The sequence below is a fragment of the Amblyomma americanum genome, chromosome 1 (assembly GCF_052857255.1).
Source record: "Amblyomma americanum isolate KBUSLIRL-KWMA chromosome 1, ASM5285725v1, whole genome shotgun sequence".
Taxonomy (NCBI): Eukaryota; Metazoa; Arthropoda; class Arachnida; order Ixodida; family Ixodidae; genus Amblyomma; species Amblyomma americanum.
The window spans coordinates 10,329,358-10,344,294 of NC_135497.1; the positions used below are offsets into that span (position 1 = coordinate 10,329,358).

Consider the following 14,937-nt stretch of genomic DNA (forward strand, 5'->3'; position numbering starts at 1 on the left):
AGATGCAAACCCAAGAGTTGGTGGGATGAGGAGGTCAAGAGGGCAATAGAAAAGCGCAAGGAAGCATCCAGGGAACACAGATATTCCAAGAAGAGGGGGGAACCAAAACCCGAAGTAGACAGAAAATGGGATACCTTCATAAAGTGTAGAAGGGACGCATCCTATTTGATTAATGAGAAAATTAGAAGAAAGGGTGCCCAATGGATGTCAAAAGTAAATAAAAAGGATAGAAAAGCAGCCCAAAAATTCTGGAAACATCTAAATGCAATGAGTAATAAAACTAGGCTAGAACAAAGGTTTATTGTTACAGATGAGGGTATTCGACTAGAAGGGGATGAAGCAATAAAACACATAGGAACAAGGATGACGGAAAAATTTTCAGCACAGCACGTGGTACATAATTTATCGAAGGAGGATAGACCGGTTACAGCAATAGCTTCACTTGAGCAAGGAGAGTGGGAAAGGGCAGAGAAGAAGGTTCCTAGTGGCACATCAACAGGACCAGATGGTATCCCGATTATGTTGATAAAGAAGTTAGGACCAAAATCCAAGCAAACATTAATACAGGTAGTGAACAAAATGATAGTGGATGAGAAAGTCCCCGATGAATGGCGATTAAGTAGAATGAACATGATATATAAGGGAAAGGGGGACAAAGCAGACGTAAGTAACTATCGCCCCATAACAGTGACGTCTGTGGTTTACAGGGTGGTGATGCAAATTATAAAGGATAGACTGCAGGCTTGGGTGGAGAACGAGGGGGTGCTAGGGGAACTACAGAATGGGTTCCGGAAACAAAGGAGGTTGGAGGACAATCTATTTTCATTGACACAGTGTATAGAAATTGCGGAAAAGGAACATAGGCCCTTATTGCTAGCATTTCTGGATATTAGGGGAGCCTATGACAACGTTACTCAGGAGCATTTGTGGGACATATTGGGCACATTGGATGTGGAAAATGGAGTAATTAATCTTTTAAAAGATATATATAGAGGTAACAGAGTGCTCATAAAATGGGAAAAAAATGTATCAGGGCCTGTAGAGATACAGCGGGGGCTTAGACAAGGATGTCCTCTGTCCCCTTTGTTGTTCATGTTGTACCTGCCAGGTTTGGAGGCCAAGCTAGAGGGGAGCGGACTAGGTTTCAACCTATCTTTTTTCAAGCAAGGGGAATTGATTAAACAGACATTACCGGGACTAATATATGCGGACGATATAGTGATAATGGCTGACAACAAGGAAGACCTGCAGAAGTTGTTAGACATATGCAGTACAGAGGGAGATAGATTAGGCTTCAAGTATAGTAAGGAAAAATCTGCAGTCATGACATTTAATGAAGAGGGCGGCGAGCATAGAATACAGGAGTTCGTGCTAAAGGTAGTGAATGAGTACAAGTATCTTGGGGTGTGGATAAATAACAGTGCTGAGTATCTGACAGAGCATGAAAAATATGTAATGAATAAAGCTAGTAGGAATGCAGCTGTCATGAAAAATAGGGCACTGTGGAATTACAATAGGTATGAGGTGGTAAGAGGGATCTGGAAAGGGGTGATGGTCCCTAGCCTGACCTTCGGGAATGCGGTCCTGTGTATGAGGCCAGATGTTCAAGCAAGGCTGGAAATTAGGCAACGGGGAGTAGGGAGGTTAGCTTTGGGAGCACATGGCAATACACCAAATCAGGGGGTACAGGGTGATATGGGATGGGCGTCTTTCGAGAGCAGAGAGGCTAGCAGTAAGATAGCATTTGAGGAACGATTGAGAAGGATGGAGGAAAAGCGGTGGGCTAGGAAAGTTTTCAGATACCTGTATATAAAGAATGTTGACACGAAATGGAGAAAGCGAACTAGAAAATTGACAAGCAAATATCTGGACAGCAGTAAGGGGGCAAATCAGCAATTATCGGTTAAGAAAAAGGTTAAAGGAACAGAGAGAGCTTTGTGGAAAACAGGGATGCTGACGAAATCGGCACTAGAAACATACCGGACCTTTAAACAGGAAATTGTCAAAGAAAATATCTATGATAATTGTAGGGGAAGTTCTTTGTTGTTTGAGGCCAGGACTGGAGTTTTGCGGACTAAGAAGTATAGAGTCAGGTACCAGGAGATAGACACTTTGTGCATTGCGTGCGGAGAGGAGGAGGAAACGGCTGAACACTTGATACTTTTCTGTAAAGGGCTTCACCCTACAGTGGAAGGCAGCGGAGCTGACTTACCCAAGGCATTGGGGTTTAGGGATAGTGAAGGGAAAGTGGATTTTAAGAGGTTAGAAGTAACCAAGCGAAGGTTATCTGATTGGTGGCTAAAAGCAGGACAGGAGTAAAATTTCACAAGACATGGCTAGGTGGCTTGAGCCACCGCCCGATGTAAAGGGTTCAGCCGTATCCATCCATCCATCCATCCATCCATCCATCCATCCATCCATCCATCCATCCATCCATCCATCCATCCATCCATCCATCCATCCTTTTGGCTTTGGCTGCTTGGGCTGCGTTGCGTCTCAGCGTGTGTTGGAGTGCAGCTCGTCGTTCTGCCGGCACCCGCTCGAAAAATAAATCTGCCGAAACGTAGCAGTGGTGAGCTTGAAGCCGTATACCTGCGCATTTTGAATGGCGCAAGCGGCTGGAAGCGCTGGTGGTCAAGGGAACCAACCGGCCGTTATTGCATCGACGGAGCAAATGATCACGATTGGTGAGTGTGTGCGCTACTTACTAATAAAATGCTGAATAACCGTAGTAAACAAATAAATATTGTTTTTTAACGGCTGCCTAGCGTGTTACAGCCTTTGTAAGTTACCGCGGGCCACCTGACATTCAGGGGAATGAAGGACCGGCAGTCCGCTGACAGCGGCGTCGTCGGAGATCCGCGCTGCCTTCTGCCACCGATGGGCTGGCGTTCCGAACTTGCTCGCGAGGGCTCCGGCAATCCCGCACAGTTCATCTTTGGCCGCATCTGACGTGTACCGTACGTTCTACAACATGTAAATCCTTAGAATTAGCTTCGTCAGTACGCGTGCTCTTTCCCGTTGTCGGCCGCGTGCCACATAGCCACACCACCGAAATGTGGAACTCACTCGGTGCGTCACGAAACAGAAAGTTGAAAAGAACGAGATTGGTAGACCCTTCACGCCTCGTACGTAGGCTGCACGAGCGCACGCAGCCGTGAGCGCGCAATTTGATTATGTGCGAGGCAGTGTTAGTTGATAGTGTGCCCAGTTTCCGAAATATGTGTAAGGTCGCCAACTCCTGTTGCCTCAGAGTATTTTGCGCAGCTATATGTGCCGCCGCGGTGGCTAAGTGGTTACGGCGCACGGCTGCCGGCCCGAAAGACGCGGGTTCTATCCCGGCCGCGGCGGTCGAATTTCGATGGAGGCGAAATTCAGAGGCCCGTGTACTGTGCGATGTCAGTGCACGTTGAAGAACCCCTGGTGGTCGAAATTTCCGGAGCCCATCACTACGGCGTCTCTTATAGCCTGAGTCGCTTTGGTACGTTAAACCCTCATAAACCAAACCAAACCAACTATATTATATGTGCTTTGCGATCGGACTTGTGTGCCTTGTATTCGGGCAGTTAACCAGCATTATCGCGTCTGTTTTGCACTGCTCAAATTTCAAGAAGGCAAAAACAACTGTGGGATCCATATTATGGCAGCACTACAGTGAACTCATGATCGTACATATCTCCTCAAGAGCTGTAGCGCCCAATGTACTTTTGCCGGCCTTTGGAGGTATGTTTATTTTAATGTCCTTTGTATGCCGTCTTTTTTTTTTCAGATGGTGACACCCATGCTCATCCCCTGCTCGTGCAGCAGTGGACAGATGACACCAAACTCTGGCCAAGCATAACAAGCGCTCATATTGTATGCTACTTGATTAGATCAAAGGCCTGTGATCTTAAAGACGCAGAGGCGTACAAAAGCCTGGACTCTTATAACCAGCTGCAGTGCGGTTGGGTGGGCCGGGTGCTGAGTCACGAAGCAGCTGCTGATATTGTGTATGTGAAGGCCGATGTGCGACCCTCTCAGGCAGTAAACAAAAAACCGTGGTCGCCATGTGCCTGTGTGCGGAAGAATGGTCAAGTGGTGACTGCTGGTTGTTCTTGCATGGCCGGAAAAGCACGTGTTTGTAGCCATATTGGTGCCCTGATGTGGAAGCTAGAAATCGGCGTCCAGCTAGGCATCACTGGCATCTCATGTACCGACAAGGCGGCAGCTTGGAAACGGGGCACAAAGAGAAATGTTGAGCCGGCCCTTCTCAATTCCATGTCCTTCAATCTTAAGGGGTCAACGGTGGACCCCGCAAGCATGCAGCACCCAAGGCCGACCCGAAAGGTCAAGCATTTTGCAAGCAAAGAAGAACTCGCAGACCACATCAAGAAGTCACCTTATGGCGAGCTCTTCAGTATTCCTGGTGAGTATTGCTGAGATGACACACATCTATTAAACAAGCTGGTTGCCCGTGTAGTGATATGAGTGTGCTTTGCTGGTATTCACTGTCAGGTAACATTGTCACTTGCTGCATATAGTACGAGTAAGGCTCTACAACAAGGAAGTGGCAAGTGATCAAAGTCATTAGTTTCTAGAAGTTCAGTTGCACAATGAGGACCATGGACACTAATGAGTGAAAAATAATCTAAGATATAGAGCTTATGTACTTTATATGGAATGCACATGCAGCTCATTTTGGAAGCCAGTCATTTTCGCAGACAGAGGAGAAAACAATTTTCATATATTGAAGATATTTCACATTCCAAGAAAAATATGTTTGCAAGCATATGTGAATGAGAAAAATCATGAGCCTGTTTGAATTCTGTGGAATGGCTGGCTGGACGATAAATTTTCTTATTGTCGGTAACACAGAACACGAATAATGGAATCTTCATTTCTCTGCAACGGAAGAGAAGCCATTTTTGAGAACTCCGGCTCATAAGAAAAAAATTTGCTCATGTACATGTGTACATGAGCAAATTTATCTATCTGGAAGAGAATGAATGCTGCTTTTAATGTAAAAAAAGTTCACCGCTGTATGTGTTTAGTCCCGTTTTGCAGTGCTCCTTATGAAAGAGATGATTGCTTTCTACGTTAGAGCTGCATATTCAGTGCAGTTATGTGCTGTGAGGATAAACTGAAATGGAACACTGTAAGGAGCAAAATATAGTGTAAGTGTAAAAGGGGTCAATATCTTTGAGTGTTAGTTTGAGGAAAGATTTTGCCAAACATTGACAAGTCCTCGGAGCACATGTGCTAGCTACGTATGAAAAATATTCATTGTAGAACATATTTTCTACTTTTTTGATGAATGCAGTTGCAAGTGATCACTGGGCTGACCCTTCCATTTATTCACTCTTGTTCTGATTGCACTGTCATATTTTTGAAAATGAAGGTAGTACATTGACTGTTATATGTAGGTGCGAGTTTGAGTGCCTTTCATGAAATGAAATTGGCTTTTAGGCATTGTGGTGATGCTTTTCATTTGCAGGCACCCTCCTCCACAACACATTGACGACGACGAGAAGGGAGATTCAGCAACCTTCTCAGGCACCAGCAAGTGTCCAGAGGCAACAAGCGACACATCACTCAGAGAAGGTAGCGACAAAAATGCATAAGCCTTTGTCATGCATGAACATGACTTATTTATCTTGAATTGGAGTGAAAGTTTTAGGAATGACCTGAACCCACAGCCATGCTCAATGTAATCTTGCTGACAAGGCAGTGTTGCTGCCCTTTTATTGTTGCTTAAACTGTTATACTCAGACGACTTAACATCTTTGCCCTTAATAAAAATTTATAACTAGACTAATGAAGACATTTTTTTCAGGTTGCCTTCCAGTCACCGAAGTGCAAAGAAAGGCAGCTGAACAAAGTGGAGCCACCAGTGGACGACTTTGAAATTACTCTCGAAAGACCTCTGTGCAACCTCAACTTCGGAAAGCTGCTTGGAAGTGAGCGAGCAGTGGATAAGCTCAGCCTTACCATGACCTCTGCAAAAAAAAATTGAAGCTGCCACAAGGGAGCAAAGAAACTGTGCCGAGTGGTTTTCCCACCGCAAGGGCAGGATAACTGCTTCATTGTTCAAAGATGTTTGCCGTTCCAAACGGCTGAATTGCGAGTCATTAATGAAGAGAATACTTAATGACAACTGCATTACCAGCCTTGCCATGCAGTATGGCATAAATTATGAGCAGTTAGCGAAACAGCGTGCTCTTGCTGCTTTTCTAACAAAGCATACAAATTGCAGACTCGAAGATTGCGGTTTGATGATTCATCCAAGATATCCGTATCTTGGGTGTAGTCCAGACGGTTTGCTTGTCTGCGATTGCTACCCCCCAGCACTTTTAGAGGTTAAATGCCTATATAGCTTGCAGCATGTACATCCGGACGAATTAATTAAGGAGGGGCAGTGCAAGGCAGATTTTTGCTTAGATTCTGCAGGTGTACTAAAGGCAGCACATAAATACTACTACCAAGTTCAGGCACAGCTGCATTTGAACCTGGTAGGGAGCACTGTTTGCTACCTGTACTTGCATGTAGACCAAGGGGGAGCATTGATTCCAGTCAAGAGAGATGAAGGATTCATGGAAACCCACATTAATAATCTTGAAAGCTTTTTTGAGAGCATAATATTGCCTAGGCTGTGAAGGGAGTTGGTTGCTAAATTTACGAGGATAACATAAGTCTCAGCTGGACAATGCCTTTATGGTGCAGTGGATATAACCAAGGCTGATGATGCACAGCAGGAACTTCCTCCTCCTTGCACAGCTGTCTCCTGAAGATGCAGCAGCCATAGAGTGCACTGTTAGTGATGCCTGTGTTCTGCATTTTTTGCTTTCTTAGCATGTTAATCGCACGTTAGCATTTGAAATAAATGAGTCAAGCCCTAACAATATTGGCATTGAAGCTGAACCTTTATTGTTCTTGCTGCTCTTTGATCAGAGGGCCCTTCAGATTGCACAGGCCAGCACAAACGAAAACAATCGTGTTGATATGCTTCCTTGACTTGATAGGCAAAGCCTGCTTAAAAATTCGATAAGTCTTTATCCGATTGATAGCGCGTTCCACATGGATGCGCAGTGAGGCAATTCGCCTGGTTTTTGTCACTTCTTGTTCAGACAGTTGACTCTTTCCTAAAAGACAACAAATATGAGCATTTCAAACCCAGAGGTGCATGAAAGCTTGCAATGTAGAGAACAGTCTACATACCTCTGGTGAAGGCCGGCACATTCATGCGGATTCCTTGTGCTTCAAGATGTGGCTCAAGCTTGAATCCACGATCTGCCATAATTTCATCGCCTGGCAGTAAATAGTCCTCCACGCCACATGTCCGACTATGTATTTATCGGAGGCCCTTCCACCATATACATCTGATACAAACATGATTAGCCCATTGGGCGCTATGACTGTCAAAAACTTGATAGTATTTGACCCTTTGTATGCACTGTAGCTCTGTGCCCTTGCCATTAATTTCTTGGGTCTTTGCAACCACGCCTCAGTGCAGTCAAATATGCATGTTGTGCGGTCGTAGCCATTCTTCACTGAGGTGTACGGCATACTGTCATAAACTACTGACCGAGGCAGCCACACCACTATGTCTTCCATTACTTTAGCCAAGGTGGACATCATACTTGAGGATATTGTTGACACTGTCGCATTTGAAATGCCGGATCTTCTTGCAAGGTCCCCACAGAGGAGCCCAAGTCTTAGTCTCATAAGTGTGAGCAACAGCTGTTGTTCTAAACTCAATATTCCCCCTACTTTTGTGCCATTGGCCCTCAGTAAAAGAATGAGCTTATTAAAAGCATCAAACGGGAGGCCAGTGTAGAAGTGTACGTCTTGTGGCGTTAAGTACTGAAAATGAATGCTTCTCATTGTAAGAGGAGTGTTTCAACTGTCTTTTGTGTCTGCATATGTGTGGTGTTGGACTGGTTCCTCCAATTCCCACTGTGTAGATTTGTCTTTCTTCTCCACCTGAAATAATAAACAATCTTGTATCTTGTTTTGAGGATCCATTTTCTTATAAATCACCTTCATTTCTGTTTCCTACCTTGACAAACTGCTGTTTTGTTGGTCAGCGGCCATCTATCAGAGAAATACAGGAAAAGAAAAACACGAAGGCAATGCAGGTTGTTTTGGTTGGAAAAGTGAACTTTGTATGAGCACTCACAGTTGTTTCTTCAAAGCTAGCGTCCAGGCGAGACGAAGCAGCATCAGTTTTCAATGAGACCTGCTAGAAAAAAACAGGCAACATCAGAAACGACAGTCTGGAAGCTCGGACAGCATGCAAGCTTATATCCAGTTTACTGCTGCATAGCAAGCTCGTTTTTGGAAATTAATACAGATTTGATAGTTATAGCCATGAGAGTCTAACAACTTGCTGGCAGACAAACACAAGAATGGCAAAAATGGCCTATTTCAGTATGTAGTGGACCTGTATGTGCATGCATGCTTACATCTAGTTTGTTGCTGGTTGCAAAGGCATCTTGAACATTGCTGATAACCTGTAAAAGAAAGTGCAACAGATGGCTGCAATTTAGCTTCAGCAACAAAGGAATGATGAGAGCATGCATAGTTACACTCACTCCGTGGCTGAAAGGCAGGCTGACCGAGTGATGTCCGATACAAACAACCTGCCAACAGAGAAGTACATTAGCCGTGAGTCTACTTTCTGAGCACATTGCAAAGCATCATATAGTGAATGCACACTAACACTGTGTTTGCTGATTGAGGACAGGCTTGCTGTGGAATCTTCTGTGTTGGATGAGAAATGTTATGAAACAGTGCAAATAACCCTGATCTCAAATTATCTAGCATGTGATGATGCTTAACAAGCTTCTCCGTACAATAACTCTGGCTTCACTAGAACAGTCATAGCTTGTCGAGACTGGTTCAGTGCAAATGACATGGCAAATGCCTCACACCTTTTGTGTGCCATACGTGAGTGTGCTGCTCCAGACGTGACTCTGCATAGGGCCTCTTGCATGCTCAAATATTTTGGGAAAATTTCCCTCACAGTGCTACACTCTGTTTAGGCAACAAATTGCACAATACACAAAATCATGAGCTCTGAAAGCCAGTGCACCGCACAATTTCTTTTCTCTGCTTTACATGGTGGCATCAGCATAGATACGTGCATAAAGCCATCTGCCTGCCAATGTATAACTGCATATGGTACTTGATGCCTTTGTTGCACTGTATGATCTTTCTAGAAGACCCGCATTTGTGAAATTGCTGTTCTATATTTTTTTGTACACGAGTCTCATTTCTTGCTCGAATTTCACAGCTGTGCATTCGTCTGAACCGAACGTTTGAGACTGCTGTGTTTTTATTGCTTTGAAACACCTTGCCACCTGTCTGTACATCAGCCCGCTCCTGTAGAAGCCCGATAAATGTTCACAATATTGTGAAATAATAAATGCGCATTTCTTGCATTGTGCGGTGGCGTCTGCTGAACTGCACAGATGCTTTGGACTCGTCACTTGGGCTTTCTTGTCTCTAAAATGCGAAATAAGTGTAACGTGAGCAACAGCTAGCAAGACAGCAATGTGGGCTAGTTGGTTGTACATTTGATGGGAATAACGCGTAACACAAGGAAAAACAACTGAAACGATGGCGCTTGGACTTTGATGGGAATAACCCGCTACACGAGTAAAAACGACAACTGAAACGAGGGCGCTTGTCCAAGCGTCGTCGTTTCAGTTGTTATTTTTCCTTGTGTAGCACGTTATTCCCATCAAATGTAACGTGAGTTCCAGCATTTCCATGTACAGACTCAACGATCTGACCTTTCGTTTGACAGGTGGTGGACCACGGTCATCGCGCATCAGGCGTATGCGGCCGTGGATGACATGAAACGATTATTATTTCCATTAACGGAAATAAAAAGCGCTCTTGTACATCACATATGGCGGTGGTGAAGTTGTGAAGCTGCACATTTACGTTATCGACAACGTTTTAAGTTCAATCTGCGGCCAACCAGCGCATATCGCACCGCTGTCGCTAAACGTGCCCGGTGATGGAGCAAGCAATGGGAAAAAAAAAAGTGACAAATGCTATCCGTGCTTTTACGCACGCAAAATGCAGCATAATAAACATTTAAAGCTCTGCAGCATGCAAATTGCATGTTTACAATACGTAAAACGACAATAATTGTACTCGCCTTTCGCTCGTAGCCGAGATTCAGCATGGGCAGTGGGTTTTGCTCCGTTCGCTTGCCATCGACGAAATGCAGGGAACAGACGCGCGAGTTTGTAGTTGGGGGGCAAAGTCCTTTCTGTTAACCAGCGACTTCCACTGACGATTCAACTCGGGGTCGACGGGAAAGCGGTGCAACATGAACATGTCACACCCGCACTGAGACCTGGACACAGCATGCTTGGCGCAAGTGCTATCGGCGATGTTTTTCCTTTTACGCTGGTTGTTGCCACAGCCGACGACTACGCAGTGCTGACCAGATGAAGTTCGCGCCGAGTACGGCATCGCGGCATTAGTTGCGAAGGGCGAGAAAATCACGATAAGGTGCGGATATCTGTAAACAAGCTACGCCGAGAAGGCAAGAGCCGGCGATGTAACAGCCCGCAGGCAGTTGGCCACCATGGCAGGCTGGAGAAGCGCGCGGTTCGAGAGTATTTTCTCCCTCTCCCAGCAGCCCTCGGTAAAATCGTGTTTGGCCGAGTGGAACTCGGTCACGTGACCAACCACGTGACGAACCACGCGATCAACTAACGCGCCGCGCCGCCGGCAGCTGCTCCGCACCACGTGACCAACCACGTGACAGCGTGGCGGCGCTGCCACGCTGAAGGCTCGAAATGCTACCGTAATGTAGCTATCGCTACAAAACTAAATTGCTTGGAATTAAAACTCGAAGTAGCAGGATGCTTGTTTTGCAGGGGCTGCCTTCCAAACTTCTCTTACACTGAAAAGTTCAATACCTGTAGTTTCATACGTACATGCATACGTTCCCAAGTAAACTTCTCGTCAGAGAAATTTTTAGAACGTTGCATGAAAAACGTATATTTAGAAAAGTTTTCAAGACATTTGTGAGTAAACCTCTTTTGTCGCATGTTTTTAAAACGTCTGTGAATAAACCTCTTTCGTCAGCACGTTTCTAAAACGTTTGTGGACGCACCTCCATTGCTGCGATGTTTTTTAAACGTTTCAATCTAGAGTTATACGTTGCTAGATGTTTGGAGTTGTTTGCAGACTTTTATTAGAATTTATGTGTTTCATGGGCTGCGCCGGCGTGTCCAGTGCTTTTGTGAAGTGGTGACCCATGGGAGTGACCACATACCCACATATCTCAAGATTCCAGGTCTTGGAGCGTCCGGGCCAGCTAAACACGCGCACATCGATTGGACGGCATCTAAAACACGAATGGAAGAGGCGTGCAGAGAAGCCCTAACTTCCAGTTTGAAGGACATTATAGCAACAGCAATGAAGGCTGCTAGAGCCTACCTCACGTCAACTAGAATGCGCACCAAATTTGATATAGAATTAGACCACCTACGTGTTATTTGTCGGCGTGTAGAAAGACGTTACAGACGGACCAAATGCTTAAAGGACCTCAGAGAGGCGCGTTGTTTGCAGAGAAATATCAAGCGACGAATGGACACGCTGATGGAACAGTGCTGGAAGTGCTTCTGTCAATCTCTGGATCCTCGAAACCCCATGTCCCTCATTTGGCGGATGGTGTGTGTGTGTGTGGGGGGGGGGGGGGGGCTTCGAACGCTTCCACAGCAAAGACAGCCTTTCTATGCGTTAGCTTTACATCAAAACCATCACCAGATTGAAGTTGCAACTGACTTCTGCAGGGCAATCGCGGGTGCAGTGACTACCTTGGGTTCCCAGCGTCCTGCATCACGGGATTCAGCGATGGATGTTATCGTTACTCGTGAGGAACTTGACGCTGCGCTTGCAGAAAGTGAGCGTTCGTCTGCAGCAGGGCCAGACGGCATTACATATAGGCTGTGCTGTGCCACCTTGGCAACAACGAGCGTAGAGAGCTACTCAGCCTTTACAACCATTCGTGGCAAGACGGAGTTGTTCCTTCCCAGTGGAAATCCAGTCGCATGATACCATTACTACAACTAGGGAAATCCTCGCTTGACCTGTCATCATACAGGCCAATAGCTTTGGCCAGTTGTGTGAGAAAGATCATGGAAAGAATGCTGCTGGCGCGTCTTGAGTGTTACCTTGAGCACAATAACGTGATCCTAATGCCATGGAGGGTGTCCGACGGGGTCGCTCTTCTATAGACAACGTCATTCATCTTGTGTCCACATTTCAGCATCAGAAACGCCAGAAGCGCTTGTGCGCGGCACTTTTTCTTGATGTCAAAGGTGCATACGATAACGTGACACATGAGGATTATCATTTTGGTGCATAAATTTTTAGGAGGAAGCTACAAACGAATACATTTGTCTGCCTAATTAGAGGCAGCCATCCTAGCACGGTTTAAATTCACGAAGACTCCCTGTGTGAAGCAGCAAAATACGCATAGCCTATACTCCGTCATGTTTGCAGCACTACGAAAGGTACAGCTCTCTCGTCCAAATCCATATCAGGATTCGGAGCCGGCACGCTTGCCGACATGCAACTTACGCCTCTTCTGTTGCTGCAGGTTGCTGCCACCTTTGTAGCTGCACTCAACTTCGAGGTCGACCGAGAGATACCGACTGTTGCACGAACTTTTGAATCGTCTTCATCGACAGCACCGTCATGGATGGCACCGGCAGCCAGCGGAACTTTGAAGCCTTCGTTTATTATCGGCGTCATACCGTTACCAAACGTGGCAAGCGACAAGGACCGTCAACCAATCAACAACATCTATCGAGGGTCGCGTGACCCTGACTGGCCTTAATCTAATCGAACAACGCATGGACTACGTGGGATTTGGAGCCGGCACGCTTGCCGACATGCAACTTACGCCTCTTCTGTTGCTGCAGGGTGCTGCCACCTTTGTGCTGCACTCAACTTCGAGGTCGACCGAGGGATACCGACTGTAGCACGGACTTTTGAATCGTCTTCATCGACAGCACCGTCATAGATGGCATCGGCAGCCAGCGGAACTTTGAAGCCTCCGTCCATTATCAGCGTCATACCGTTACCAAACGTGGCAAGCGACAAGGACCGTCATCCAATCAACAACATCCATCGGGGGCCGCGTGACCCTGACTTAAATTAATTTAATCGAACAACACATGGACTACGTGGGATTTGGAGCCGGCACGCTTGCCGGCATGCAACTTACGCCTCTTCTGCTCCTGGTCAGTCATAATTATCTAATTCTGGTTTGTAGATTACTGTGCGCACTGCCGGCTCCATATCCCACAAGTGTTGTGCCTGTCTGACGAAGGCAGATGTCGACTAAGCTATGTAACAAACGTTTCTGTTTATTTCCGCATAGGGTTTTGTACTTTGCTTTCTTATTACTGCTTTCGGGCGATGTTGAATTGAACCCCGGTCTTTGAATAAAGATGAGCTTGAATTACTTCTAAGCTTACAAGAACGCCAAACTGAAATTTTGAGCAAATTTTTGAGCAAATTTTTATCAGACTAGTAAGCTATGAAGCAATGATGGCAGAAAATAATTCCAAAATATGCGTTACAGAAGTACAGATTGCAGTGCTCAATGATACAGTAAATGAGCAAGACAGCATAGTTGGGAACATAACCAGAACGGCTAAAAAACTGCAAGAGAGGAGAGTTGACTCAGAAAACAGATGCCGCAGAAATAACCTAGTTTTTTTTATGGCGTCAAAGATAGCGAATCGAAAACGTGGGAGCATGTCTGAACAATTGCTCAAAAACATTTGTAAAGTTACATTACGCGTTCACTTGCAGTCAGTGGAAAGAGCGCACCGTACAGGTCGCTATGACGAAATGAAGAAACGGCCGATCATCGTCAATTTTGCCTCCTGAAACGAAAAATCGAACGTTCTCTCTAATGCCAAGAAGTTCACAGGAACTTCATACAGCATGGACCAAGATTACTCACCTGAAACAACAAAAAATTCGTAAACGGCTTTGGGAGTATGCGCGGATGGATGGAAAAACTACAGTCAAACTAAGCACTGGTAAAGTGGTTGTTAAGAGGGCTCACCAGCTACGAGGCAACTCAGATTTGAACTTTTTCTGTCGATAGATGGCAGCACTTAAGTACCACAAAAAGGAGGGATCTTCTATTACCCTCCAGGCGTTTAAATTCTACCGCGACACGCAAGAATTCGTTCTTCCGCGAACAAAAAGTAGGGCCGAGAACTTTCTGTGTATATCCTGCCAAAGCAAGGAGACGGAAGCAGAAAAGAATAACCCGTCTCAAGGGGTGGTGGTCACAGAATGCACCTTTTTCCAGTAACCGACCACTCAGCTGCCACAAGGAAATGTACATTTTCCGGTTTGGGTCCGCCTAAGCTCCCTCGCATCTCTTCTGCGAAAATACATTTTGACAGGGTGGCGTATACAGCCTGTAGTTAGAAGCAGTGTTGGTTTAGCCTAGCCAGAACAGATGAGTGTGAGTAATCTTTTGACACACCTTGGGAACACCTCCCCTTCCGCACTTAGGGCGGCTATTCCGCATTCCGCGTATTCCTCCGTCACCACACGCAATACAAGCCTGGTGACCGTGTACGAGTGTGGACGGCGATTCGACGACGCGGCCTCGGTGAAAAGCTTTTTGCGCTCTCATTGTGTACGCTGCCAGCGTTTATTTTGCATTGTTTTTGCTGCTGTTGACCTTAATTTTTGTTTAAGCATAAGGCCGATGCTTCTTTGACAAAAGGAATGCCGCAAAACTGTTGTACTATTCGTTTGTTCGAGTTGAAAACAGTTGGCGCGCGGGAGTATCACTTTGTTATGCGAGATGTGATCAGCGTTATCTAGAAGGAATGCAGCCAGGCGCAGCTATTTCGACATTATTCTGGGTTGTTGTAGTTTCTCTTAGCGCCTTAT

At 45.7% G+C, this 14,937-nt stretch overlaps 1 protein-coding gene and 1 pseudogene across 2 annotated transcripts; one reads left to right on the forward strand and one right to left on the reverse strand.

Moving 5' to 3' along the window:
• The first annotated feature begins 4,290 nt into the window (after positions 1-4,290).
• LOC144130504 (uncharacterized) lies at positions 4,291-6,754 on the forward strand. Its single transcript, XM_077664417.1, has 3 exons — positions 4,291-4,405; positions 5,474-5,580; positions 5,813-6,754. The coding sequence occupies exons 1-3, from the start codon at positions 4,300-4,302 to the stop codon at positions 5,990-5,992; spliced, it is 393 nt and encodes a 130-aa protein (XP_077520543.1). The 5' UTR covers positions 4,291-4,299; the 3' UTR covers positions 5,993-6,754.
• A 124-nt stretch (positions 6,755-6,878) lies between these two features.
• LOC144130493 (uncharacterized) lies at positions 6,879-7,862 on the reverse strand (annotated as a pseudogene). Its single transcript, XR_013314112.1, has 2 exons — positions 7,195-7,862; positions 6,879-7,118 (listed from the first exon to the last, which is right to left on the reverse strand). The product of XR_013314112.1 is annotated as an uncharacterized LOC144130493 (transcript).
• Between the last annotated feature and the right edge of the window lie 7,075 nt (positions 7,863-14,937).

Bases quoted from the DNA above. Each gene is read 5' to 3' on its own strand.
- LOC144130504 (XM_077664417.1), top strand. From the start codon at position 4,300: ATGCAGCACCCAAGGCCGACCCGAAAGGTCAAGCATTTTGCAAGCAAA. The intron at 4,406-5,473 runs GTGAGTATTGCT...TTTCATTTGCAG, and splicing joins CGAGCTCTTCAGTATTCCTG to GCACCCTCCTCCACAACACA. The intron at 5,581-5,812 runs GTAGCGACAAAA...CATTTTTTTCAG, and splicing joins CGACACATCACTCAGAGAAG to GTTGCCTTCCAGTCACCGAA.